The 27,971-nt window shown below is 37.2% G+C and overlaps 1 protein-coding gene across 10 annotated transcripts in view; it reads left to right on the forward strand.

Annotated features, from left to right (window-relative positions):
- The first annotated feature begins 7,667 nt into the window (after positions 1–7,667).
- PSPC1 (paraspeckle component 1) overlaps positions 7,668–27,971 on the forward strand; it is a 61,848-nt gene continuing 41,544 nt past the window's right edge. For 5 of the 10 annotated variants that reach the window (XR_007903057.1, XR_007903056.1, XM_051779128.1 and 2 more), the window contains exons 1-6: positions 7,668–8,169; positions 9,734–10,035; positions 12,162–12,257; positions 13,294–13,490; positions 18,577–18,661; positions 19,577–19,685. Coding sequence is in view for 6 of the 10 variants with exons in the window: in XM_051779128.1 (XP_051635088.1) it covers positions 7,783–8,169; positions 9,734–10,035; positions 12,162–12,257; positions 13,294–13,490; positions 18,577–18,661; positions 19,577–19,685 (1,176 nt within the window). In the remaining 4 variants the exon portion in view is untranslated. The remainder of the gene's footprint in view (positions 8,170–9,733; positions 10,036–12,161; positions 12,258–13,293; positions 13,491–18,576; positions 18,662–19,576; positions 19,686–27,971) is intronic. The other 5 variants (XM_051779133.1, XM_051779127.1, XM_051779131.1 and 2 more) reach the window with 2 other exon arrangements.

Raw genomic sequence — 27,971 nt, forward strand, 5'->3', positions numbered from 1 at the left:
ACATTACCCTTGTGAAGCAAATAAACATTTTTCCCAGTGAGGAAACGGAGATATTAAGAAGATCAAGATTTTGCAGTCTGTATGCCTTATAGACACCTATATAAAAAATGGCCTTATTTTTGCAGGTAGTAAGTACTTAAGGCTTCCACTGATTTTACTCTCTAGCTTTTGTCACGTGCTTTTGAAAATAGTCACTTAAATAAATGGCCCTGGGACACAAGATGATGTGTTAAATGTGTTCACATAAAGTATCTGCCTTTGTTTGGTCTGACATACAACCAGAAACCCTAGTTTAACTCCCTTTACAGTCCTTAATATCAGGAAAAAACATACCAAAGAAAAAAACAAACCACACCCCAAACCAAAAAGGAGCTTATATATCTGTCTCATCTAGAAGCTGGTAAAATGTGCTGTTTATATCTCAAATTTCTACATGGGAGAGCCCAATTCCTAACAGATTTCTTCATTGCTGTGCAATGAAGCAACCTTGCTACACTACAGATTTAACCAGTGACTTGCAGTAGCTGTCATCCAGTGTGAGTAGCACCGAGGACCTGTGGGAGCAGCTTATTCTGCCCTGTAACTAATCAGTCACTGGTGCAGGGAAGCACTCAGGGCAACAGTTCCTTGCTACTAGGCTTCAATGGGATTCCAACAGGAATAGAAGCTGGCTGGCTACAGGAGGGTTGTCTTTAAGTGCAAGAGGTTTTCTTTGAGACCCTGCTATCACTGCAAGGCTGCCTGACTTGCAGGCATGTAGAGCAGTTTATTGTATTTGCTGAATGAGCTAAACTGCCCTTTCATTTACTTTGAGATTAAAGCTTGCTTGAGAGAATAACCAGGGAGCCTGTGGACTTCTTTATTCTGGTCTGAAAAGAGATAAAATGGGCTATACCAGACTATTACCAGGCTATGACACTGGGGGAAAAAAGTGGGTCTACATTAAAGTTTTCACTGGGCTAAAAGATTGTTGTTAATTTTACTATCATGATTCAGTGTGTTACATTTCTCAGCTGCCTGCCTGGTAGCTGAGCTACCTTTCTTGACAAGATAATCTTACTTTAATCCTAAAATGAGCTGGGAGCAAGAAATATGTGCTCCTATCTCATTTGCTTGAGTTTAGCCTACTATTTTAGCTCAAGTCCACTTTGATGGGCAATGTACCAGAAAGCTGGCAAGATTTGCACAAAAGATGGCTGACAGAGGGATAGAAAAATTTTAAACTTCAGCAAAATCTCCTCAAATTCCTCAAGTGAGGGTGTCACAGGGACAGACTCTTTGTCATGCTCATGAAGATGGATACCTCCAAATTCCAAATAGGGACGGAGATAGTACTTTAAGGAGTATTCCTTCCCTCCCTTCAGGTGAAAGGAAGCCTCTAACAGATGCTGTTTGAGATGAGGATGGAATGGTAATACCACATTTATTAACTACCAATGCCTGCTAAATAACCTTTCACTTGCTGCTCTTCTTCTCCCTTTATTCTTTTAGCTGGATTAGTTCTCCCATTCTGTTCACATGTGGCTGTATAAGCAGCAGAGTAAGGTGTTAAAAAACCCCTGCAGTAAGAAATAAAACAGGGACAATAAGAAATGTCAGGGGAAAGAATGGAGCAGAGGTTCTACAGACCATTGGAAGTGCTGCTGCTGGGCATAGCCACACTCACACAACCTAGATTCTCAGAGTTTTACAAAAACGATAAATATCTAGCAAATGTTAAAATCTGATCTATGTATGGTATAATTTTAGACATACACCTGAACTAACAAATACCAAATAGCAATTATAGCAAGTTAAAAACAACTTAATGCCAGCATACATAATATGAGATTAAACTTAATTTTCTGATATCAATTTTAATTTATCAACATTGAGATAATTGAGATTTTTTTTTAACAGTAAAACTGTACATCTGCTATTTACATCTACTTCCTAGACAGGTCAACACTTTTCTCAAAAAAAATTTGGTATCCACTACCTGTCAAAGATAGTACAATGAATGAGACAGGCCTTGAGGCTTCTCTGTTATGCCAGTTCATGAATTCCTGTGTGTTATACTACAGACAAACCATATTCTACCTTAAAAAAAATAATTGAAGTTAAATATTAAAAAGTGTGTCAAAACAATGTTTCAATTCACCAAACTTGTTCATTATTTCATAATTTTTGATTAGGTAAAATTTTTAGGTTATTGAGTTTTCAAGATGGTAAAATATTTTGACCTGTAGAAAATGCTCAAAGATTATAAATACTATTTCTTTTCTAGCTGCAAGAATCATTGACAAATATGAGTGAAATCAAAGAGGTTTAGGTAAAAGTATTACATGAACTACTGAAAACTGAGTTCACACACTCCCAATTCAGTTTAAACTTCTTCCCTTGCCAAACACAAAACCCAATCCTAGAACTGGAAAGCAAAAATAAAGACCACAAAGAATGTTTCATACCTTTCTAGATCATAGTCACTCTTCAGATTACAGAACATTTTCAGCCCCAATGGTATTGTGGAAGAGTGAGTTGATTCACAGAGAAATAGCCTTATGTTCCAGTCTGAAAGGAAAATCAAAAGAAGAAATTACTGCAAAAAGAAGAATTGTGTAAGAAAACTTACAGAATATGTTAGCTAACTGAGAGGATACAAATAATCAAATGCAAGAAATGTATTTTGCTACAGATTGTAAGAGAGATGATTTGAAGTAAAAGACAACAAAAACCCCAGCCATTGGCCATCTACCACATCCTACTGAATCCCCAATTGAAGCTCTATTGCCTGATGTGCTGACAGCACATCAAATGATTGTTTAGAGATAAATTAAGGGCTGAATATATTTGGGGAATGCTTTAGGGCTTTAACTTCCTGCTTGCCCTAGTATTTAACTGTCACTCTTGCACAGAATAGGCAAAGACAATATGCTGAAAAATATTCAAAAAGGAATGCATTGTATGCTTTGGTTATATTAGTGGAGAAAGTAGCTTTGGAAAGGTCAGGTAACTTTTATCGAGCTTAGAAGTCCATCTGGCAAGTACAATTCCACAGACAAATCTGTTTTCATGTATTTTCAGTCCTTGTTTCCTTGAGAACAATGTTGTTTTAAAGAATAATACTGACTAGACATACACGGTTAATTCTGAAATACTGGTCTTAATTCACATTAAAAAAATCTATTAATATGGCATGCATTTAGGTGGCTACTAACCATATTAAGTTAGGATTTATAGATTTTATAAATGTGATTCATATACACTTCAATCCATGTAAAAACAATAAATCTATGTTGTTGAATTATACTATTAAGAAATGAGGACAGAGAGAGGAGGGTTTCTCATCAAGTTTAAAAATAGAAAATCCAAGCCGTGCTGTCCATCTGGGACCAATAAGATAATATTATTGTAGGGTTTTCATCTTCATTTTCGCTTGGATTATTCTATTAAAGTTCTAGTGATAATTCCAGTATTTGTCACCAGATGGCACTGACACGACACTCGTAACCACTCTTAATACTCGATTAGTAACATAATGAGGTCATCTTCAGATGATCACAAAGTATGCATCACTATTTCAGATTGCATTAAGCAATGTTCCTCCACACTGCTATGTTTATACCATCAGGCTCACTGGCACAGCTATGACAGCTAGTATTTTTAATATTCTTAGCCAACTGAACCTTGTAAGAAAAGCTCAGTAGTGGAGACCAATACCTACCTACCAAGCTAAATTTGTTCCGATCCTGCCATGAGCAAAACTGAAGGCAAATGCTGCCTTTAATGGCAAGAGATGAAGAGCAGCAGCAGCTCCCACCTATGTCAGGTCATGCACAGAGGTGTACCTCAGTTCCCTAGCCTTGCACTTCGAAATAGGATCCCAGTCTCAGGCCATCAACCACTACCTATCCCACTCCATTCTTTTTCAGCGCAGAATTTTGTGCTTTCCCTTGTTTCCCTTCTCCTCTCACATGGATCAACCTCTTCTATGCCCTAATTTACCTCTCAGTTCTAGTGCTCCCTGATACATTCTGTCATTATCTACCACTGTAGCTTGAATTACAAATACTGATCCTAACTGTGACTCATTGCAGATTTTAGGAAGCAAAAAGAAATAAGGCGGGATTGCAGAGATGTGTTGAGCAGTAAGCTACAATTGCCTTTTGAGAAGCCATCTTCACCACTAACATAGCTGTCAGGACTGCAGTGCTGGCATCCAGGCAATCACTTTGAAGTTGTTCAAGGGTAAATACAAATAGTTTGGGATTTTTATTCGCAGATCAAGATGTGTAGCATTTACAAGTTTGCAGCATAAATAGCTGTCATGGTTTTCTCTTAGAGGTCTGATGCCTCCCTGGTTTTCAGCAGGATGCTGATATTTGGTAGAAAAGTAATGCTATGATATAGAAAATTAAAAGCTAGGACAATTGCTTCTCTCTGTGTCTCATATGGCACATAGCTAGATGGTGTGTGTTTTGGCAAAACACTCAAATCTCTTGACAGCATGAACACTTTAGCATACACCGAACTGAACTTTTCTCTGTAGCAGACAAAATGAAAAATATTGGTGATTTTCAAAATTTTGCTCCTGTTTTCTGCTCAGATTACAGAGTGAAAACAAATGACCATGTGATCACAATTGTTACTCCCCCACTCTTCTGCAATTACTTTCATGTAGTTCAACTGCATTAAAAGTATTAAATATAACAATAGCAAACTTACAGAGAGTGGCTGGAACAGTCTAGCAGAACTCTTCCCATCATATGAATTGGAATTAGTAAAGTCATAAAAATGTCAGTGGATGTTTACAACAGAAGGAAAGCATTGGAACAAGAACTTCAAGAGTCCCATTTTGTTTACTTTCAAAATGTTTACTTATTAACTGGTGGAAGTGGCAAGGTGTGACAATCATCAAGCCACAAAGACTCTGGGCAGTAAGGGAGATGAACTGTCTGGGGCTGTTCTGATGAATAAGTAAAATGTAAAGTGATATGTAAACGAACATGAGGAAGTGACTGAGCATAGCAGATATCGAGTTCTTTTTGTACATTACCCTTAAATGTTTGACTGTGGGGCATGTGCAAATAGCTCCTCCACAAAAAAGTTTAAACAGGGCATGTAGGTGCATTATGATTATACTGTGAATCTGACTAATGAAGATAACGTATGAATCCACGAGCACACAACAACATAGACAAATTTTCAAAAACATTAATGATTTTCTTGTTTCTGGGGAATTTTATTGCTCTATTTTACTGCATTATCATTTTCAGCCAAGGAAAGGTAAGAATAGTGTGGAATTTATAAACACTCCTTGCTCCTCCTATTGACTTTTTTATAATACACATGAATTTATGGTTGTATATTTAGATGGTTACAGCTTTTATTACTAACCTGATTTGGAAATCAGTGTTTGAAAACCATGACAATTTTATTACATGGCACTGGCAAAAACTTATCAAGCAGATAACTTCACATCTCCCTTTTCTCATCTACTGATGAGTATACCTCTACAATGCATAGCCACATAATTTCTAACATATGTTTCACTCCCTTTACATGTTTACCCATTTTAGAAAGTTACTGGTTTGTTGTAACTTAGTTCTTTTCTGTCTTAACACTTGTTATTGAATCCTAAATATATCACAAACCATACCTCTTTGGACAGTCAAGATGATTAAGCTTTAGGGACTTTAATACCTCCCTCATGTTCCTACACTGCCTGACTTCCTGCCTTTGCTATGAGTAGATATCCTTCCTCTACTGATTTTCAGAGCTTTAAATCTAGGTTTAGCTTGATGCCCTACATCTGTGAGTCTGCTTCAGGAAGAGGTGGGCTGATAAAGCTGGGAACTTGTTTTTCTCAGGGTCCTGGTACAAGATCAGAGACAGAAGGAAAAGAACTGAGATCTTTTTTGTGCCTCAAATGGAAAAACAAGACAGAAGAACTGAAATATTCTCCAATAGACAAGGAAACCCCTGAGCAACATATTCATGCCTGTTGTAGAATTAACTTGTTCTTGAATATCATGCTTAATATTGGTTTCTCCAAAGAACAGTATATGCCATGCACTAGCTGAAGTAACTATTAACATCATGAGATGGTTTGGACTTTTTCAGTGCTATCATTGTACTAATGAAACAAATAATATGGTTATTTTCTCCTTAAGTCTTGCTCTACTGGCCAGGAGTTCCCCTATGTGATGCAGTGCTACATGGACACCCAAAGTGCTTATGCTACTGTGTTAGCAATTACTGAGCCAAGAATGGATTACCAGGCTTTCTATGAGGCAACTAGCAAACTAATGAGCTCTTTGTCTGATGAAACTATGCTCCCATTGAAATACTGTTTGAAACACACAGATCAAACCAGGCAGCTGGGCATCTCGCAGGTGAGCAGGAGAGCAAACTATAGTCTTGTGCTGCAAATGAGATATATATATAGTCTTTGCTACAAGAAGGGGTGCCCGAGGAAGGATACGTTTTACTTCACACCTCTCAGAAGAAAGTCATCCCCTTTATAATGAAAGCTGTTGCCCTGTAAGAAATTGTTCCAGAAGCAGCAGACATAACAAGGCCTCTCTTCACTGAGATTCGTCTCCTACATCTGCCTCAGTGTACATTTTTCCTGTCCTGTCCATCCTCAGGTCCTCCCATGCTCCACTGCAGTGCCCGGGTGGTCCTTCCTGCCCTGCATCAGAAATAGTGTGGCCAGCAGGACTAGGGAAGTGATTGTCCCCCTGTACTTGGCACTGGTGAGGCCACACCTTGAGTCTTGTGTCCAGTTTTGGGCTTCTCATTACAAGAAAGACATTGAGGTGCTGGAGCATGTCCAGAGGAGGGCAACAGAGCTGGTGAAGACTCTGGAGTGCATGTCCTATAAGGAGCAGCTGAGGGAGGTGGGGGTGTTTAGCCTGGAGAAAAAGGAGACTCAGGGGTGACATTATGGTTCTCTATGACTATCTGAAAGGAGTCTGTAGCCAGGTGAGAGTCAGTCTCTTCTCCCGTGCAGCTAATGACAGGATGAGAGGACACAGTCTTAAGCTGTGCCAGGGGGGGTTTAGTTTGGACATTAGGAGGAATTTCTTCACAGAAAGGATGATTAGACATTGGAATGGACTGCCCAGGGATGTGTTGGAGTCATCGTTCTTGGAGGTGCTTAAGAAAAGACTGGACATGCACTTAGTGCCATGACCTAGTTGGCATGTTGGTGTTGGGTAAGAGGTTGGACTCCACGATCTCAGAGGTGTTTTCCAACCTAAGTGATTCCGTAACTCTGTGATTCCCAGGGCTGTCCCTCCAGCCGCCTCAGCGTCTCTCGTGTCACGCCTGCCTCCCTCCCAGACACCCCACCAGGGCATCTCACCTCCCTGCCTTTCCCTCGGGACAGACCCCGTCGAGGGGCTCCTCTGCCTGGGGACCGGCTGAAGAGACCATCGCTCTAATATAACATGGCTGCGCCGGCGTCTGCTCTCCGTGCGGGCGAGTCACGCACCGAGGGAACCTCCGGGCGGGTTATCCCCCTCAGGCAGCGCAGCCGCTGCCACGCACTTGCCTCTGCGGAGCCGAAGACGGACCGCCGTGAGCCGTGGGCGGACCGCCGTGAGCCGCGGGCGGCAGCCGTAGGCGCAGCCACGGCCGTGAGCGGGAGCGCTGCCTCTGGGCGGGGCTTCTGCGGGGACGTTACAACTCGCCGGGGCTGGCGGCGGCGCCATTTTGAATCGGCCGAGGGTCGGAGGCGGCGGCCGTGGAGCTGGGATCCGCGTCACCCGAGCGAGAACCGGCGAGGAAGGAGCGGATATGGCCGCGAATAGGAACTTGAAGCAAGTGCGGATCGAGAATAGCTCCCCAGCGGCGCCGCTGGGCATGGTGGGGGGTGGCGGCGGCGGCGGCGGCAACCTGAAAGGATTGCGGGGCCTAGAAACGGAGAGTGAGGCGGCGGCGGCCATGGCGCTGGCGCCGAGCAAAGAAGGTGGCGGAGATGAGGAGCAGGAGGGTGGCTTCACCATCGATATCAAGAGCTTTCTCAAACCTGGAGAGAAGAGCTACACTCAGCGCTGCCGGCTGTTCGTGGGGAATCTGCCTACGGATATCACCGAGGAGGATTTCAAGCGCCTCTTCGAGCGCTACGGGGAGCCCAGCGAGGTCTTCATCAATCGGGACCGTGGCTTCGGCTTCATCCGCCTGGTGAGGAGCCGGGCGAGCCCCTGTGGCTGCCCCGTGACCCAGGGGCTGCTTCTGCAAGCGGGACGCTTCGGTCCATTGCCCCCCGCCCCCTTCCCTTCTTTTTCGACGGGTGTAAAAAATGGCAATGTCTGCCTCTCATTCTCTCCGCTCGCTGCTAGCGCTGGTCCCTCCCCCTCCTCTTCTTTCTCCCCCTTCCCCTGTTACATGCAAGCCAAAGCCTTTCGTTCTGAGTAGCCCTCCCGGCCCCTGGCGTTTCGGACCCCGCCTCACCCATCGGTGCTGGGCAGAATTATTTCGAAATACCGCTGCTCACACATCGTGAAAACAGAACATACAATCATGGAATTGCAAAGAACGGGGGACCTTGGTTTGTTTAAATCACTTGTGCCCAGATAAGACGGGATTTTTAGGGGTAATACAGTATTTGATCAAACATGCTCGAGTTGAGCATGCAAAAAAAGGAATCATCCGGAAAGTTTATGATATTATATTTAAATGTCAATTTAGTATGCAGTTTTGGTTTTCATGACTGCCGTGTCTAGAATGCTCCTATTTATATCATTCTCAGAATAGGTTTAGGGTTCCTTGGGTGTCTCTAAATATGATTTTTTCATATATTTTACTGGCTAGCAATTTTTTTCTTTTTGGTTGTCATCTTTAAATGCTTGTGGCATTCTGCCATACATCTTTTACCCTGAGAGTTCCCTAGCCTGAAATAGCAATTTTCTGGAGGAAGTGTGATGTATTTACATGCCATTATTCAGTTTTGTATGTAATGTAGATCAGATAGAGCTTTTATGTGAACTTCCCTTTTCCATTATGTTCAGGAAATGTTTATATATATATATCTATTAGCTTACCTAGTCAGTTGAACTGTGGAGAAAGATCTTAAGAATAATTTCTTTAAGGGATTGCAGGTATCAAACTCGGTGAAGTGAGGAAAAAAAGCAGTTGTTCATGCACACTCTCTCATGGATGTGGGTGCAGAAAGCCTGTAAATGTGAGAAGATATGAGCAGAGAAGGTGATTTCATCATTTGTTGATGAAATTTGAATTGGACATCCATTGAGGGCAAGTGTGGTATTTTCACTTATGAAAAAGCAAAACAAGAAGCCAAACCAAAACGTCTTAGGTGCTGTAGTGTAGTCTTTGAAAATACTGTTCCTGCTATGTGGAGCTAGGAATGCAGAATATAAACATCTGAGTAGGTAAATATGAAAAAGCATCAAGTTTTCAACTCTACTCAAAGCCTTTATGGGGCAGCACTGTCATAATGGAAATTTGTTAAGTCCTCAAATGTGCAACAAAGATTAGTGTGTGTGTAATTTTTTAGAATAAATCATAGGGGATGACAGATGCCTTTTTTTTTTTTTTCTTCAATCAAAGGACAGGAACTTCGGTGTTTTTTTTTTATAATTGGTGAGGGAAAAGGTTGAATGACCCTGATGCTAGTGTGGTCAAGTCAAAGAAAGCAACTTTGCTGCTTCTTGTGGGGGGACACATGAAAGTGGCATCTGTTGTCTTTGAAAATAAAATCTATGAAATATTTTATATCTTGATAAAGGAATCTAGGACCCTGGCTGAAATAGCGAAGGCAGAACTTGATGGTACTATTTTGAAGAGCAGACCACTTCGAATTCGATTTGCTACACACGGAGCTGCCTTAACTGTCAAGAATCTTTCACCTGTGGTTTCTAATGAGCTGCTGGAACAAGCATTCTCTCAATTCGGGCCAGTGGAAAGAGCGGTTGTTGTAGTAGATGATCGTGGCAGAGCTACAGGAAAAGGTTTCGTAGAGTTTGCAGCAAAACCTCCAGCACGAAAAGCTCTAGAAAGATGCAGTGATGGGGCATTCTTGCTAACAACGTAAGTTCCCCGGCTTTTGTTTGAATTTGTGTGAGTGTATCTTTCTGCTGTGAACAAAAGCTGTATTCGTGGGCATTTCCTAGTTCTTAAGAAGACTGAGATTCTGCCGAGGTTTATAACAATAATCTCTGGAAAACTTCTATTTCTAGGGCAAGCAAACTTACAAATTGCAGACCTTCTCCTACATCTCTTATTTCTGTAAGTGCTGAAGAGAGCTGTTCAGTGCTGTACTTGACCACATTCACAAGTGACATTTTCAAATGCTTTCTGAAAGACTATTCGAAATGATGAATAGTCATGTTTTTTTTAATTTTTATTTTTCTGATTCTCATCTGGGAAAATAAGACTGTGCTTTCACAGTCTGGAAACTTGCTGCCATTGAATTGGGGAAGGTGTAGTTCTTTTCTTACCTTGGCTGTGCTGTTGATCTTTTTGTCTGCTTGAGAACTTCATGATATTTCCGTAAGCCTCTTGTGCTTGCTAAAACAACAGAAAAGCATTCAGTTTTTCTTGGGCTCTTTTTGGTCTGTTTAAACACATGATGGTGCTTGCTAATGTCAGGTGCAGGAGAAAATGTTATCAGAAGGAGATTGCAGGTGGGTAAGGGGTCTGGAACTCCTATTTCTTGAGATAATCTCATAAATCTCGTGTGCCGCTGAGCTGATTTGGTTGCTACATAGTGAATTCATTCTGAATAGGTCTTTACTGTTATCAGGAGGTGCCAGCAATTTATTCTTATCCCCTGGGTTTTCTTGGCATTAGTATTTGAATGGAAGCGTGGTGAGCCAAACAAGGGAACTAATCTATTCCAGTGTTACATGAGTGTTATTTTTGGCGTGAGAGATGTGGCGGGGGGAAGAAGCCAGGATATGAGGGGTAGTAGTCTTGTTTTACCAGCTGGATAGATTAGTTGAATTGACCATCTAACTGTGGCCTCGGTGAATAAAAAGCACTTGATCTTTGTCTTGCTTAGGTGGCTGACATGTTCCCTAAAGCACAATTGCAAAGATAATTAACATGAATCTGGTGCCATGATATTTTTAAGTTTTGCTTCAGAGTCTAAATCACATTTATTAGCTGAAAACTCTTTGCCTGATGAGAAGAAAATCTTTAAATTCATGGGTTAAATGTATCAAACTAGACATGTGAAACAAGGATCTATAGATTTAAAATTGTTTTGAATCATAACTTGTTAGCACCAACAGTTCAGTTGCGTTTAAAAAGCAACTGTCATCAATTGCCACGCAGATACCATCAGAAGAAACAGTTGCTGGGTTGTGCCCTGTGATTCCAGACTTCATCTTTTTAATCTAGACTGGATGCACCAAGCGGTGGGTGATGATCTGCAAGGTGAAATAAAGGTGTGGAACATAATAAATGAGTGCTGGTGTTTCTAGCGGTTTAAAGTATGTTTCGTAGGCTCTGCTCCCAAGACTGATGCAGAGAGTTTTTTACACAGTTCAGGATTCTTATACTGCTATCTCTGGCAGTACTGGCTAGTACTTGCCTCTAGTTACTACATTTCAAGGATGTGATTTTCAAAGATAAATTAGGATTCTGATTTGTGAGTGTATGGTTGTTCAAAGAATGGGTTTTAAACAACTTAAGCAGAAATGTCTTTCTCATTATCACTGGAATATTAATGCCAAATTACCAAGGTGTTTTCAATTGTAGAAAAACTTTCAATAATAAGTTCTAAAAGTCTGTAGAAATATCAAATTAGGTTGTGTTATTCTGTTTTGAATTTGAGGCTTTCTCAGTATAATCATGGCCCCGGTGTTGCCTCACTGATAAAAACCAAAAAGTACAACATACTTAGTTCCTTCCTAAGTATGTTGTAATTGTTGGTAGATGGTTTTGATATTTTAAAAAATCTTTCTTTCATAGCAAACAGAACTATGTGAAGTAAGTTGTGGTTTCTGGGCTGAACAGCTGGTTTTGGGCATAGAAACAATTATTTTCAAAGGTAATTCTTAAAATCAGGATTCATTGACATTCTATGATTTAAGGCAAGATACAGGAATTATAGAGTACGTTTTAGCTTTCTGGAATGTTTCCTCAGAATGCTAAAATAACTGTAACTGCTTGATCTATGATTCAGTTATTAAATTGGAAATGTTTTCCAGAACACCTCGACCTGTTGTTGTAGAACCAATGGAGCAATTTGATGATGAAGATGGACTCCCAGAGAAGCTAATGCAAAAAACACAACAGTACCACAAGTAAGTTGTGGTTAGCTTTATTTTATAAAACATGATTTATGTACTTAGTTACCTTGATAAATATACACAGATTTATTTTTGGATTTGAGTAACAGGAAGTACTGTGTTGTATGTCATGCTGTTTTGTGTCAAAGGATTAAGCACAGCCTTCCCAGAATTTTTTAATCATAGTAAAATTCTGATTTGGCTTGTTGGTTTTACATTCTGTGTGTTTTTTAAAGTAGAGAGATTCTTGACCTACACTGCAGTCAGTGGGAGCCTGTTGCCAGACAAGCTGTAGTCTTTTATGGATTAGGGGTGTGGTCTAATCCTGCAGAGATTTGTGTACCCTCAGATTTTTATGTTCTCTGAACAGTCCCTTAACTGTTTGCAAACTCAGTGGATGGTACATCTTTGCAGCTTCCACTGTTCGGATAAAACTTTGAGCGTGACGTGAAAAAGTGAGTCTTGATCGTGAGGTAGAGAAGTCACCTAATCTGAAAATACTTATTTTTAGTATTGTAGTTTGCCATTAAAAATCATATTGCTTGAAACTAAAATGTGTATTCTGGTAAGGCTGTAGAATAGCACTTCCTAAAAATTGGTGACTGTTAGGTACAGTATTAGTGTTAGAACAGGAAATAAAATGTTGACACCTTTTAATGTGTACAGATTCTGGTTAATATTCTGAGCTGTCTAGTAAGCTTTGATAGTTATCTAAATAACTGGTTTTATGAATTGACTACTTGCTTTAGAAGGCTGAACACAGTTAATCTGGTGTTGTACCTTGGCATTTTGTACTGGTGTAAATATGAATTTTTATCTTAAATAAATTGGGCAGATCTTTATTGGACAGTTTTTGGAAAACTGTCTCTGTTACTTTGTTACTTGACTTAACAGCTGAATTAAGCTTTGTCTGGTTTGGAATATAGTCATCTGGCAGGTTGATGTAAGGTCAGATCTGCACTTGAAGTTATTGTTTATACATGCTCTGGCTGTTGCAGCTGTTGATCTAAACGTGTCCTTCTGTACATTTTAACTGCAAAATTTTTATTAGGGAAAGAGAACAACCTCCACGTTTTGCTCAGCCTGGAACGTTTGAGTTTGAGTATGCTTCACGGTGGAAGGCTCTTGATGAGATGGAAAAGCAACAGCGTGAGCAGGTCGACAGGAACATTAGAGAAGCCAAAGAGAAACTAGAGGCAGAAATGGAAGCAGCTAGGCATGAGCATCAGTTAATGCTGATGAGGCAAGGTAATACTGGATAATCTACTAGTATTAAATTTGTTTTGTCACAGATTTTTTTTTGTGTAGCATATCATGCTGTATGTTATACTTAAAGATTTTGCCAGCCACTATTCAATGAAATGCATTTAACTGAGAAAAAGGAGGTAATATTTCTCCTTACACATGTTTCTCAATGATTTGCAGAAATGAATTAAGAAACTGAGAAAGGGGCAATTGTCTAGGTCTGTTTTCTTCATTTAAATTTGTCTAGTTACATAGTTTGTGTAAAATAATTGAATAGTAGCTTCACACTCATCAGTAAAGATTATTTTCCACTTTTGATGTTCCTTATGGTACTAGATAGGACTGAGTACTATTTGCCGGTCATGTGCAGGGAAAAATAAAATGATAGCTTGTACTTGTAGCTGTTTTGCACACCTCTAGTATGATATTAAATGTTCCAGTAGCTAATGTTACATTTTTTCCTTTGAAACCCAGCTGAGAAGTCTGATATGTGCCTAGTATTATATGTGTGTAACAACTCAAAATAGCACACAGTTGCCGTGAATTTCTGTTGTTGTTCAAATTTTAAGATTATTTATCCCTTTTTTGTGATTATTTGAACATCTTGTCTTTCCTAATTGGGGCAAAAGATTCTTTAGCAATTGCTTTCAAACCTTATCTTTATGAATGGAGCAGGGTGAAGCTTGTGTTTCTTGGGCAGAGAGAACAGTAGCGGGGCAAGTACTAAAGGTTTTTGTTTTTTAAATCTAAAGGGAGATCATGGCTGCCTAAAAAAATTTTTATCCCTCAGAGTGTTAGATCATAAGACAGTACAACGAGTAGTTTGATAGACTGAATAAGAATGCCTTGTCATTTTGAAGTGATGTGAACTTGATGAGATTTTAAGTAGTGGATGCATTTCGAAACCTAAACCCAATTAACTGGCAGAAGTTGTTTGCTGCAGTTACTTGGCTTTACTTAAAGCTTACACTTACAAAGGGACATTTTTGTTAACAGTATGACCTCCCTGTGTGGGACTGGTCTAATTTTTTTCCTGCTTACTTGGAGGGAACGTTGAAAGTATATGGGGTAGATTAGGTTAGTCACTAGACTGGTGGAATTAGAGAACCTAAATGCTTGAATATATTGCATGTAAATGCAGAGTCTTCTAAAATAAGCTTTAAAACATTTTCGTAATTGGGAAGGAGTTTTAAAGGAACGTACTTCATTTTTTATATAGTATTTTTAAAACTACTGCAACTGAAAGTTGTCATTAGGAAAAAGTTTATTTAGCCTTTTTTTCCTGACTAGGCACAAATGCTTTCAGTGTGAAGCCATGCTGTTTTTATAAGGTCTTATATAGAGCATAATTACTAAAAACATAATTTATATATATAATAACATATAAAGCGTAAGATCTAATACAGAGCGCAGTAACATCATAAACTGTTTTGCAGCACCTGAAATGACAACTGTCATGTTGTTTCTTGGTTTACTTTCCAAGAAAAAATGTTAAAGTGTTTACTTTGTGTGTAAGCATAGCTGTATCTTACAGGTGAGGAATGTACATGTTAATGGGATATAACAGCAATGCCTATAATACACCATACAGCCCTCCCTTTTCAATTAGACATATATTTTTAATTCTGTGTGTATATGTGATAGATATTTCCTAAGATGGTTCCATGCTGAAGATACAGGTTGGATAAATTTACCATTGACTTACCTAATTGCTAATATTTAACAGTGTTAATGGTCCAGTTCTAGAACTCGTGCTCTTATATTTTCTCAGAATTCATTCACCTGTTGCCTGTATTTGAGGGCAAGATTAGGGATTACTTTTTCTTAAATTATCATACCTTAATTATGTTGAGTGAGACAATATGACAGTAGCCTATTTATTAAGATAGAAAAGCTCTGGATGGTAAAACATGGGAAAGCAGCTTAGATGTGTTTTGTAGATACTGAGGTTTCTTTTAAGTACAGTGTGAAGGAAAAGATATTCCTCTTTTGAAATAGCTGTTAAGCCCTGCTTTTATATGGAAAAGGAAGAGAATTACTGCTCCCATTAAAGGGTCACTAGAACATAAATGCATTTGGTGCTAATATTCCAGTGAGGAAATGTGTTTTCTGTTAGTGTGGGAGGAGGATTTGTTTTCCCCTCACAGTTCAGTTAGCAGAGTACTTTCTTGGTACCAGATAACTTGGAATTTTGTTCAGCTAATTAGATTTCTGCTGATTCACCCGCAGATGTTTTCCAAGATCTAGGGGTTAGTAAGTATTCCTTCTGTTTTAAACCCAATTCTCCAGCTTCAATATGTATAAAAATAAGGTTATGTTTTTGTTTTTGTTTTTTTCTTTTTAGAGATTAGCTGCCTCTAAATGTTATTGGTCTAAACAGTGTCTGTGGGTCTAAGTTTATACCATGCTGAGAATATTAGTTTTATTAATGAGATTGCATCACAGGGTTTTTAAGAAAGATGCAATGAAACTTCTAAGGCATCAGAACCTAGAATTAATATTTTTGTATACCTGATGCACTAAGTCAGATTTAAAGATGCATTAGTAATTATAAAATATGAAATGCAATATTTTAATTATGTAGGAGCTAAAAAGAAGATGAAATAATGAGCTTACTGGTCCCATATACTCCCGCAAGTGAAGGTTTTGTAGAAACTGCTTTGTGAGAGTTGGTAGGACTTGAACTCTAGAATGTGTTGGTTTAAGTACTCAGATTTTTGTGGTGTGGTATTAATACTGAAGGTAGATTTCATTCTTTTGATATGTGTAATTTTTCACTTTTAAGTGTCATGTTTTGACAGACTGAGTCAGAAGTAATTTGTAAAGCAGAATACGTGTTTCCATGTGTAAGTAAATTACATGATATTTCTGGTCTACATACTGTGGTATGTGTCAAGCTTTTATAAATATTCTCTCATAATGATGGTTAAATAGATTATGAAAATATTGGGAAGCGTGACTGAATTTAAGCAGAAGCTTAATTTTTATATCAATTAGTGGAAGCTTGGCATTTATTTTCCATTTTTAGAGCCTGAAAAATCAGCAGGTAAAACTGCTTAAAAGTCTTTGTGGAGTTGGTATTCCAACTTGTAGGATTAACTTCTGAGATAAGAGTACACTTTTACCTTCTTCCATCTGCTGTGTGGAAGGATGAGGATAAAATGAAGATGTTGTCCTTTTAGAAGCACAAGAAAGTGCAGAGGCTTTTTGGTTTTTTTTCCACAGTTGGTTTACTGCAGATTTTTTCAGTTCGGAGGAAGAGCCCGTGTCCAACATATGTCAGTAAAGAATTACCATAATTGCAGAGCTTTTAATACAAATGGCTCTTGTGCACAGCCCAAACCTGTATATCAGTATTTTCCCTTGGCTTGTAAGGCTTTGTGCCAAGATTCTGCTGTTGTCAAATGCTACTGAATCATGAATTGCTATGTTGAACTTTAAAATACTAACAATTTCAGCAAAGGCAATAATCACAGCTATACAATGGAAAAAAAATTAAGAGAACAGTGGGAAAAGTAGTGTGCTACACCTTAAGAGCAAAGGACAGTAGATGATAAATTTGTAGCAATTACTAATGGAGAGAAAGTAGGAAATCCTGTGCCGGTGTGCACGAGAAATAGGGAATGCTACATAAAATTGAAAGAACAAAGAACTGAAAAGGAAACATCTTGTCCCGCAGTGGACAGTGTTGAGTATAGAGTGGGTCAGTTCTTAATCTCTGATACCCTGAAGCAACCTAAAGGTTCATTTTAAAAGAAGAGTACACTTGCACTCTGAAATATTCTGAAGATTATTTAAAAGGAAAAATAGTGCGCTTGTGACATTCCTGAAGTATCAGGATAACAGTGGCCAGGCCTTTTATGGCAAGCACTGTTGGAAAGAAGTGGCTCTCAGACTTTGTGATTTGAGTGAATCTTTGATGTAGTCATATTCTGTTCAAGTGTGAAGTGTGTTAGTTTTGCAGAAGAGATTGGAAAAGCAATCCTGCAAAATGTGCTTGAGAAAAGACTTCTAATGTCAATAAGGATGTTGTGAGAGTAAAAATCTGATAATCTTTGTTAGAAATGAAAACAAATACATGATATTTGGACAAAATATACTGGTCATTGTAGTTTCGGGATATCAAAGTAAAATTTTAAGTTATGATAATTTATGTTGATGCAATTTTGAGGAAAGTGATTTGCATAGCTAAAAAGATTTTTTAATTAGTATAGTGAAGAAACACATAGAGAAACGTGCAGAATAGTTGAACTAAAACATAAAAGGCATATAATAGTTTGTATGGGTGGAATGTTCCTGGTGGTGTCTATAAATAATGTCTTGTGACCAATGTACTCTGAAGATAGAAAAGACAAAGAACTACTTCCTAACAAAAGGTGGAATTAGTATTCTTTGAAGAAAGGATAAATTTCCAGGCAGGAATCAATAATATGGCTGGTCAGCAAAAGTAATAACTATGAGTTGTGCCCTGCTATTTAAGAGCATTTTAAGTGCTTCTAAAGAGGCTATGGCTCTTCCTTTGTGGTGGGGTTAAAATACGAGTAATTTCTAAGTTACTATAGAGTCATGTGATAAATCTCCATGGAGGTTTGAATTTCATGCACAGAAATTAATATAATTTTTTTTTTCTGATGTATGCCATTATAGTGGTCTGCAATAGATAGTGGAGAGTATGAGTAAGTCCATATATATTGTACTAGTAGTGTACTAGGTGTAGTGTACTTCATAATTGGTAGTATGACTTTAGCAGTATACGGCATTGTGAGAACACTGATGCCCTGCCCCAGATGTAAAACCAGGATGTGATTTAAGGGATTGTGAGGTTTTTCTCCTTTTCTTTGAGGACTTCAGATTTCTGTTGTCATAACCTGCTGTGGAGACTTTGCCCATCCTGTACCTTTCTGCCTTTGTGAGCCATAGATCCAGTGTGTTTTTTCATAGCTTTATGGGAAGAAATGAGTTAAATGCATTGATGAATTTGTTTAAAATTAGAATATTATAACTGTAACCCTACAATAATAACAATTTTTATGTTGCCACACTATTAATTGACAGCTTTTATATTTAAATACACTTTTGATCCCGGTAGATCTTATGCGTCGTCAGGAAGAATTGAGGCGTTTGGAAGAACTTCGAAATCAAGAACTTCAAAAACGCAAGCAGATACAATTGAGGTATTTTGTCTTCTACTGTGCAAAAGTGTGGTGTGCAGCTGCTCTAGGCCTGTGTGAATTTAGATACTTCAGCTTGTCGAGCTTGCTATTTATACCAAATAGAAGTGTTTCTGCTGTTAAAAATTTGCTTTTCAAAAGCATAATATGTGCTGTTTCTGATAATGTTAATATAATGCTAAAGTAAAAGAATGGTTTCAAGTTTTCCTTGAATTTTTTCATTTGTATCAGCTCTACTAGTTCTGTTGTAAATTTCTGAGATTTCTAAATAGTGTAGAAATGTCTTAACATAGTTTTTTTATTTCATATTTATTTTAACCTTGTCACTGCAGCATAGCTGTGATAGATGTGAACATGCTTCTAAGATTTATGGGCAGGGGATCTGCATATAGAACTGTAGCATTGCAATTTTATAGTCTGACATGGGATTTTGGAGGGTGATTTCACTTTATGTTCTGGTATATTGCAAATACTGGTTTTCGTGTCTCTGCTAGAATTTAAGAAAATAGACATAGTATCATCATGCTGATTAAGTTTATACTTTTTGTGTTAAATATCACAATAAATGTTAAGAAAAAAGAACAACACAAACTCAGAGTTAAAAATGTGTTGGCAGTATTGAAATGTTTTAATCCATACTGACTTGTTAAAAAGTTTTAACCTGCTTACCAGTATGTACCTGAAAGACTACATAGTATATACTGGTATTGCAATTACCTGGATTCCAGTTTAAAAAAATTTAAAAATACTTCAATAATATTCCAACTCATCAAGTGGAGTAGATTAGTGCCTTACACTGTGTAAAAAAATAAGTAATGACCAGTTTTGTTCATACACTCGATCTTATGTCCCGAGACTGAGTAGCAGACTGAACAGGTGAAGATACTAAGTTGACATAATTTTTGAAAAATATTCTAGACATGAAGAAGAACACAGACGTCGTGAAGAAGAGATGCTACGTCAGAGGGAACAGGAGGAATTACGACGTCAGCAGGAAGGAGGATTTAAGCCAAATTTCATGGACAATGTAAGTCAAAATCTATGATGAAAGTCCAAATTGCAAAATAATTTTTTTATTGTATTATTTGTTGTATTAGCTATTGAATTGCCATCTTCATGTTTACTGTTTTTAATTTAGAATTCCGTCATTCTCCTGAGAGAAGTGGTGCATATTCAGTAGTGTAGTTATTCTCTTGTATGATGACATCACTGTTATTTTTCCTACGAGCTGGTGATGTAACACTTCAGTTACCTTAAGGTGTTTAGATAATTTGTCTTTTTTTATTTGGGAAAGGGGATGGGAATCAATGATGTTTCCATGAGGAGGTGCCTTAGTCTACTTGAAGGTTTAAATTTGAAACCAGTTTATGGTGTTAAGCTTGTTTGAATTGCTTGTTTTGGTTTATGCTTACCTTGAGAATAATATACTCCAGAAACAAAATGGGCAGTGTTAATTTCATATGGAGCCTGAAATCACTCTTCTTTTTGACTCTACTGTAAAACTAGATGAAGAAAATATAAAAATCTTTACTAAAGGAGACTGAAAGATTATAAAGGTGGGGAAAAATTGTCCTCTTCTATAATTTCTACATTATTTATATTAGTAATTTAAATATGCTCTGCCTCTGCAGGACTAGCAAAATGGTGGTATCAGAGGAGTCAGCTTCTAAATTTTCATGATGATCTGTTTTGGTAAAGGAATATGGCTCTCTCTACCAACCAATTCAGTTAAATGAATGCAACCTGTGTTGTAAATGCTTTAGTTTCATATGAGTAGGCTGTCTTTTACTGTTACAGCTATTCCTGGTGAGGAAGCAATGAATAAGCGATTCACACAATGCTCTTTTATGTTATTATAACAACTGTAGTCTGCAGGAGGGAAATTTGCTCCCCTTCACAGATACAACTTGATACATGAATCAGAAATGAACTGCTGATTTCTCAGCTACTTTCTGTTTTTGTGAAAGAAATACCTATTTTACATTCTATACCTTAAAATTTTCTGTGTGGTTGCAAAGAATTTATTACATATGTTCTGGGACATCCTAAGAGATGCTAGAAAATAAATGATTTCCTGCTCTTGGCAGGACATTTTTCCCATCCTCTGCCACTTAGTGTTTTTAGTAAAGATTGGGAGAAAGCAAAATAGTTCTTTTGGTTTTACTAACAGCTATCAGTTGATTTTTCACTCAGTGTTTTGAGGGACTTGGATCAGAAAGCAGTTAGTCTTTTATTTCTTTAAGTGCTCACACTGTAAAAGAAAATTGCTTTCAGCATGTCTTTTTTTTGGGCTGATGAAGACCAGGAGTTCAAAACTCATACTGTCCTTTAGTGTGTTCCAAATATTATTAAACAGACTTTGGTAAATCGCATATAACAGTTGCCTGACGTAATTTAGAAATAGTACTTACTGATTGTGACTTCTGTACTGCCAAATGTGAAATTTCATTTCACCTTAATATCTTAATGTAGCATCTTTTAGGGTCACCTGACTTTCTGACCCTGTAAGCTACCTGTCAGAATGCTCCTTTGCCTGTTGTGTGAGGCCCGTGCTTCTTGCTGCAGAGAACTGCACCGGCTGGAAACTGGGGAGCCAACCCACAGGCTTGGGGTAGCAGTAGCTCCCGCAGATTCCATTCCTGTTAGGAGGTTGTGGCCTATATTCTGCAGCTTGGAGTGCTGGGGAAAACCAGATAACGTTGGCCACCACAGCCATTAACTTGCTTTTCTTCTTACATCTGTCTTGAGAAAATGTTATTTAGTCTCTGTGCTTGAATTGCTTGCCACAGTTTGGCCATCCTCATTGCTTATCTACGTTTTAAAATTCCAAACTCTGTGTAAATAGAAACTATTCCAAGTTGCTGTGCTGGACTTGGCAAAAATGTCGGGTAAGAAGGGAAGAGGAGTGGTTCGAATGGAAAGCACTTCAATCACTATGCACAATTTTTGTGACTTTTATACGTTGAATTTTTTTGGAGGGGAAAGGCAAAGGTGGAAGAATGGTTTGGAAGAATGTAGCCTCCCCACTGTGTTGGGTTCATCTAGAACTAATTATGCACTACTAGAATATATATTTGTAGCTGTGCAGTAACAGCCCTACTGAAAGTGCAGAAAGTTATATGTAAAGGAATATGTAGTACAGGTGTATTTTTAAATGTCATATGAAGTGGCATATACAATAATATATGACAAAAATCTTTTATCTAGACTAGTCTTTAGTATTCTGGTCATGTTTTGACGTGTGTTTTACTTCTGATGTTCTTTGAGCCTTAAAAAAAGGGTAGAATGAAACAAAATTGAAAGTTACGTGTTTACTTACTTTCTTTAGCAGCAGTTTCTAATCAGGGCAGCTCTGTGACTAAGCTCGCCTGTCATTTTGTAGGTGTTTGTTACAACATTTTTTTAGATAACTGTACTTAGGTAGTGTGAATGGGAATTGAAAAAACCTTTGCATTTTGCAGCAGACAAAAATTGTGAACTATGTCTGGAGATTGCAAAATGATACATCAAATCTGTTTTCAACTTAGAATTTCTTATACAACTGATTTGTTTTTATTTGTTCTTACTAATACTTGTTTACTGGGAACAGATTCCTTCTGGTACTTACTTCTAGTCTCAGATTACCATTGTACATATACTGAAAAAGTTATTCTCTATTTTAAGAGTTTAAAAGTTGACTGTTTGTAAGAATTGCATTTTTTTATACTGGTGGATAGTTTTTTACCATATCAGGTCTTGATAAACTCTTTCGGCATAATCCTTATAACATATTAAATTCTCTTGCCAACCATTTAGAAGGACAATAATAATTGTTTCTAATCCTTGTTTTTGTTTCTTAAAAGCTTTGAAAAGTAAGCTTTCTTCGCTTATATCCTATCCCTTTTTACTGTTCAGTCTAAAAGAGGAAGATAAATGGTAAGTGCGACAACCAGAAATGGAATCTCTCATATAGGGCTGCAGCGTTACACTTTCCTGTTGAAAGTTTCTATCTCTATCTTTTCCCTAAGTCATTAAACTTTGATTCTTTTAAGTATAACTGCTTTTGAAAAGCATCTTGTAATCAAGTTTAATGCAGTGTCCAGTTACTTTGTTTAGTTACAGATGATAAAAATATTTTCTGTGGGGGGATTTCTTTTCCTGAAGCATTCTTGTTTCTGTTGATGTACACTAGAAATTTGATTGCATTGATTGTTAGTCTAATGGGCAGCCTAGTGATGCCTAAAGAATTTACTAATCTGGTTCTAGATAAGTTATTGATAAACACTTCCATATTGCTTAGAGATTTTCCCTTGCTTTCTAAAAGTCGGTTAGTTAAAATCTGTTGTTATATCTCAATATATATGCGTTCTAATTTCCTGGTATCTTAATTGGGAAATTTGTTTTCCTGTAGTATTTTGGTAATTTTTATTTTGTGTACATTCCTCTGTCTGAAAGAGGATCTTGCTGATGGTGATTGAAAACAATATTGTATTTTTCAACAGCACAAGTACTTTTTTAAAAAAAGTACTTCTGAGTGCTGGTTAATACATTAATTGTTCAAACATGCAGTGGTTACTATCCAGTTGCGAATCACTTGCTTAGATTTACACTGTTAAATCTCAGTTGGAACCTTTTTACCAAATAATTCCAGTGTCAGGAAATACTTTTATTCATGTCACCAGCTTAGAGTGATTTGGATTTAGTATATTAAAATAGTTTTCATGTATCTACGATATGTAGGAGTTGTAGTCTTAGTTTTATGGTGTACAGATTTAATTCTGTAGTAACAGTGTGAAATAGGTGATTATTGTAGTTGATGAAACAATAGTTGCAATAAAAACTTACAGGTCATCTTCCTGATAGTTTAAAGATTTTTGGATGTCCTTGCCCTCTTCCCTCCGTGGAAATTCCTCTTTTTCAAAGTGTAACTTGCATATGTAAGGAACTGATTCCTGTGAAATGAGTTTCAACTTCTGAATGCTTCGTGTTCTTTCATGTAAGACTTCGTATATTAAATACTTTTCTTTTTAATCTCATAGTCTTTTCAGGAATTATTTGTAGATGTTTTGCTTTTCTTCAGTTTTTCTTACAGGAGCACTGCTGCTCAAATATGTTGTGTAAGTATCGGCATAAAGTGGCAGCCACGAAAGCAGTGGAGATTGCTTCAGCAGTGGAGATTGTAGTGGACTTGTATCAAAAGCTGTAAGACAGATGAGAGGAAGGGAGCAAAAAAACACATTGCAAAACAAGAGTGAAGTTCATAGCTTCATATTCCCACCATATTTAGTTTTTCTTCTAAGAGTTTTGTCCTTCTTTGGAGCATTTATAAATGTAGCTTTCCATTTCTTACTGTTTGGAGCCTACTGAGGCGTGTCTTATCCCTCACCTCTACGTTAACTTGCAAGTTAAGCCATTAGACTTGTTTGAAACAAGACTGTCAGATTTCCTTGGACTTCTCTAATTCAGGAGTAGTTTTTTGCACTTTGTGCCTCTCAAGTGAATGGAATTGTATTTTTATCCCATCTTCTGATAGTATTATGCTCAAAAGCTCTAGTAGCGTAAGCAGTTTGAATTGTTCACAGAATCATTTCCTACCTTACTCTAGACTAAGGCAGATGCCCAGTGAAATTAATAAAAAATTTCCAAGGATCTTTTCAAATTTGATCTGTTTTCTAATAATGTTGGTTATTTTATCTTGACAGCTTAGTATACTTAGTGAGGCTGATGCTGGTGAAGTTTTGAGAGGTTGTATAAATAAAGTCTTTGTTTCTTGATGCTTTATAAAAGCTCTTTTTTATAGAGAGAGACATGAATTACCTCCTTACTGCAATCCAGCATACATACTTGTGGAAGCAGTAGCTCATGTTTGACACTTTAAAAGCCTTTTAAGGTAAAACAAGCTTGGAGAAAGGCAGATCATTAAACATGGAACTAAAAAACACCAACCTGACAAAACATTCCTGCTTTTCTTGGCAGTGGTTTTACTTCAGTGATCAAGTTTCTTCCTGTGCCTAAAGCAACTTGCTATAGGCCTTTGAGCAAGCAGTTTATAAATATGCAGTTTGTGGTTTCGTGGGTGGTTCTAGTTTTGGCAGTAGCATTAAATTATTTTTATTTTTGCAGGAGTGCAGTGATATACACCAGTGGAGCGATTCTTAAATCATGCGTTTCTTCTATTCCTTTGTGTTTTGGATACTAAATTTGTTCCTTTAGGCAAGAATAATACTTTCTTAACAGGCCTTAAAATATTCAACTCATATTATTTTCAGAAACTACATACATTATTTTCAGCCTTTAATTACATTGTCAGGTAGGAAAAATTATTTTAACTATCATCTGCTTTTAGTATGCAAAGACACTGCATGAAAACAATGCAGAACTTCAGCCATCTTTTTGTGGCATATTATGAGCTTATATACATAAACTGAAGCTATTTGTGGAATAAGATATCTTTGGGTTGTAAGTATTCTATGACCATTTTAGGATGGTTCATAATTGACTTTCTAGATTAAGTTTTTGTGTCTCAAGGATGCTGCTTAAAGTAATTTTTTCAGTAATTACTTGGAGCAAATTCGAGCAAATAATTGTTACAATGTTTAATTTATAATTTTGTATTTCTGTATGTATGAACTGTGAGTATTTAGGTGATATGATAAATTTTTTGTGCTATATTTAGACTAATCTTTTACTCTGTTGCAGTCGTTTTCTAGTGTTTGCACAAAGTGCTTTAGAAAATACTAATATGTACTTCATGTGAACTTGCAAACAGAACAAGTGACTATTCATAAGTAATTTTTGTACCTTCATGTGCTATCAAATGTGCATAAACCTCTAGCATGAAATTAGGCGTTGCAGTATGCTTTTAAGCATTTCCAGATTTGTTCTCTTCTACAGTAATTGATAAGGAATTTTTCTTCTGTGTTCTCTAGATTATCTAGTTTTGTTTATAATGTTATTTTCCCTGAGTAAGACTGATGATCAAGAAACTAAAGGCCTTTCAGATGTTTCAGATATTTCATATGTAATGGCAAAATGTCATCTGTCTTTGTCAGTCTTGGTGTTTAATGAGGCCTCAGCTTTAGCAGATGCCATTTTTGTTCAATTATTAATAGAAAGACCTCAAATGCATCTGGTATGCTTGTTTGTAAAATACTCTGTTTGCATACTTGGCTTTTCCCTGTTTCATAACAATTTTATCATAAAATGATAAAATCTCTTAAAGCGCAGATTTACTAAGTCTATATTCTATATTTTAATATTATTTCCAAAAATTATTACTGCTCACAATTTAAAAAAAATTGCCTATCCAACTTAAGTTCCTCAGATATGGAGTTCTTCAGTTTTTTATATTCTGACAAGTAAGAATGAGGCTTTTGTAATTTGTTTGATAAATGCCATAGATATTTTGAAGAAGCTAAAATTAATGTTTGCCTTAATAATTTTCATTTTTTCTTCCTCAGCTACTGCAGTTAAGTTTGACTTGGAGTTTGTACACGTATTTACCCAGACTAAGAAGAAACTAACTCTCAGTTTCAGTTGTCTACTTGGTACCTATTTTGGACTCACCCACCTGTCTGAATCCTGAGATCTTACTTGGTGGCATTGAGAATTGCAGCCAAAATAAGTTCCTCCAGTTAGAAAAGTCTGTCTTTATTCAAAGGGTCTATGTTTAAAGAAAGAGGAAAACACCCAAGAAGCAATAAGTGAAATAGTATTTTTTGGTGTGAGGAAACCTTTTAAAGGGTCTGTTGCGTAGTGTGAGGAAAGCTTGTTTATAGATCTGGTTTGTCTCTTACAGATAGTACCTTCTGAGTATTTTTTTTTGTGTGACCTTTTGCTTCACCTCTCACGTTTTGCTTCAGTAGCTCTCATAGAGCAGAAAATTTTAATAATGATAATGAAGTAAACTGAGACATAGAAATTAACTTGTCTTAGTGCAGTTGCTTGTCTATTGATACCAGCTAAAGGTTTTTTTAATTAAAATATTTATAATTTTTCTCCTGAATATTTCATAGGCCTTTTTGTGAGAGTAAGTTCATCTCATTACCAGAACTAGTGCTCTTCTTGTGTCTTCCCTGAAGAAAATGGATTTTAAATCTGATACTTCTGTCTTCCATCAAGTACACTTTAATTTTCCAGAGATTAGGTGTTAGATTTATTAGCATTTTTAATATGTAGTGATTTTTGGTAAAAAGATCGGTTTTGGTAGAGCTGTTTTGTAACTGTTCAGATGGGGAGTTCTATAGAAACTAACACTTAAAGAGTCAATTACATATATTTAAAGTTTGCCATTTAAAGATGAGTTTTCCTGAACGTTATCTTAGAAACATAGGTTTGGTTTGGAAGAGACCTTTAAAGGCCATCTAGTCCAACCCACTTGCAATGAGGAGCGACATCTTCAACTGCATCAGGTTGCTCAGAGCCATGTCCAACCTGATCTTTAATGTTTCCAGGGATGGAGCATCCACTGTCTGTCTGGGCAACCTGTTCCAGTGTTTCATCACCCTCATTGTAAAAAAAATTCTTCCTTACATCTCTAGTGTGAATATACTCACTTTTAGTTTAAAGCCATTACCCCTTGTCATGTCACAACAGGCCCTACTAAAAAAATTTGTCGCCATTATAATTTCCTAAAATGGCTACTGGCTCACTAATTTAGGCCTAGAATTGTGTAGGATGAAAAAGTGTTTGTGTTAGTTTTGTTTTATATGTGGCACAAAGCACACTGCTTTTAGTAGAGTTCCTGAATGCAGTTTTGTGTATCTTTTTTTTGGCACAATAGCTTCTAGTTGTCTCTTCTAAACATATTAACATAAAAGATCCAAAAAAGACATGGAATTAGATTCTTCAGGCTTTGTTTCTCTTCTGTACATGGTGCTGGTTTTTATAACTTTCTAAGTATTATTTACTTATCGAGTCTTCTCATTCATTTCCCCCACTCTTTCTGAATTATTAAACATTTGTTTAACTATAGGGGAACTTTTATGTTTAGGTAAGATCCAGCTGTTTTTGTTTGTCCCTAATGATTGTGATCCCCATTGTGTCCCTAACATGATTCTGACCTTTGGGTCTATACTACATAAATAAAATACTAGTCTTTGTTGGATATCTTTTGATGAAAGCAGACACTGTAGCTGAAGAGTTACTGTGTGTGGACTTGGGTTAGGGTATTTAACTAGAAAGCAATGTTTCTTAATCTTTTTGGATTTGTTTAGATTACCAATTCCTTAAACTTCGCAAATACTAGAATTGCCTGGTACAGTGTATTGTTTTCCTCAGTCAGATCTTCATTTATTCAAATGAATAAATGAATGAAGATCTATCTTTATTCAAG

The sequence above is a fragment of the Manacus candei genome, unplaced genomic scaffold (assembly GCF_025592945.1).
Source record: "Manacus candei isolate 608988 ecotype Guabito, Panama unplaced genomic scaffold, ASM2559294v1 h1tg000014l, whole genome shotgun sequence".
NCBI classification, from domain to species: domain Eukaryota; kingdom Metazoa; phylum Chordata; class Aves; order Passeriformes; family Pipridae; genus Manacus; species Manacus candei.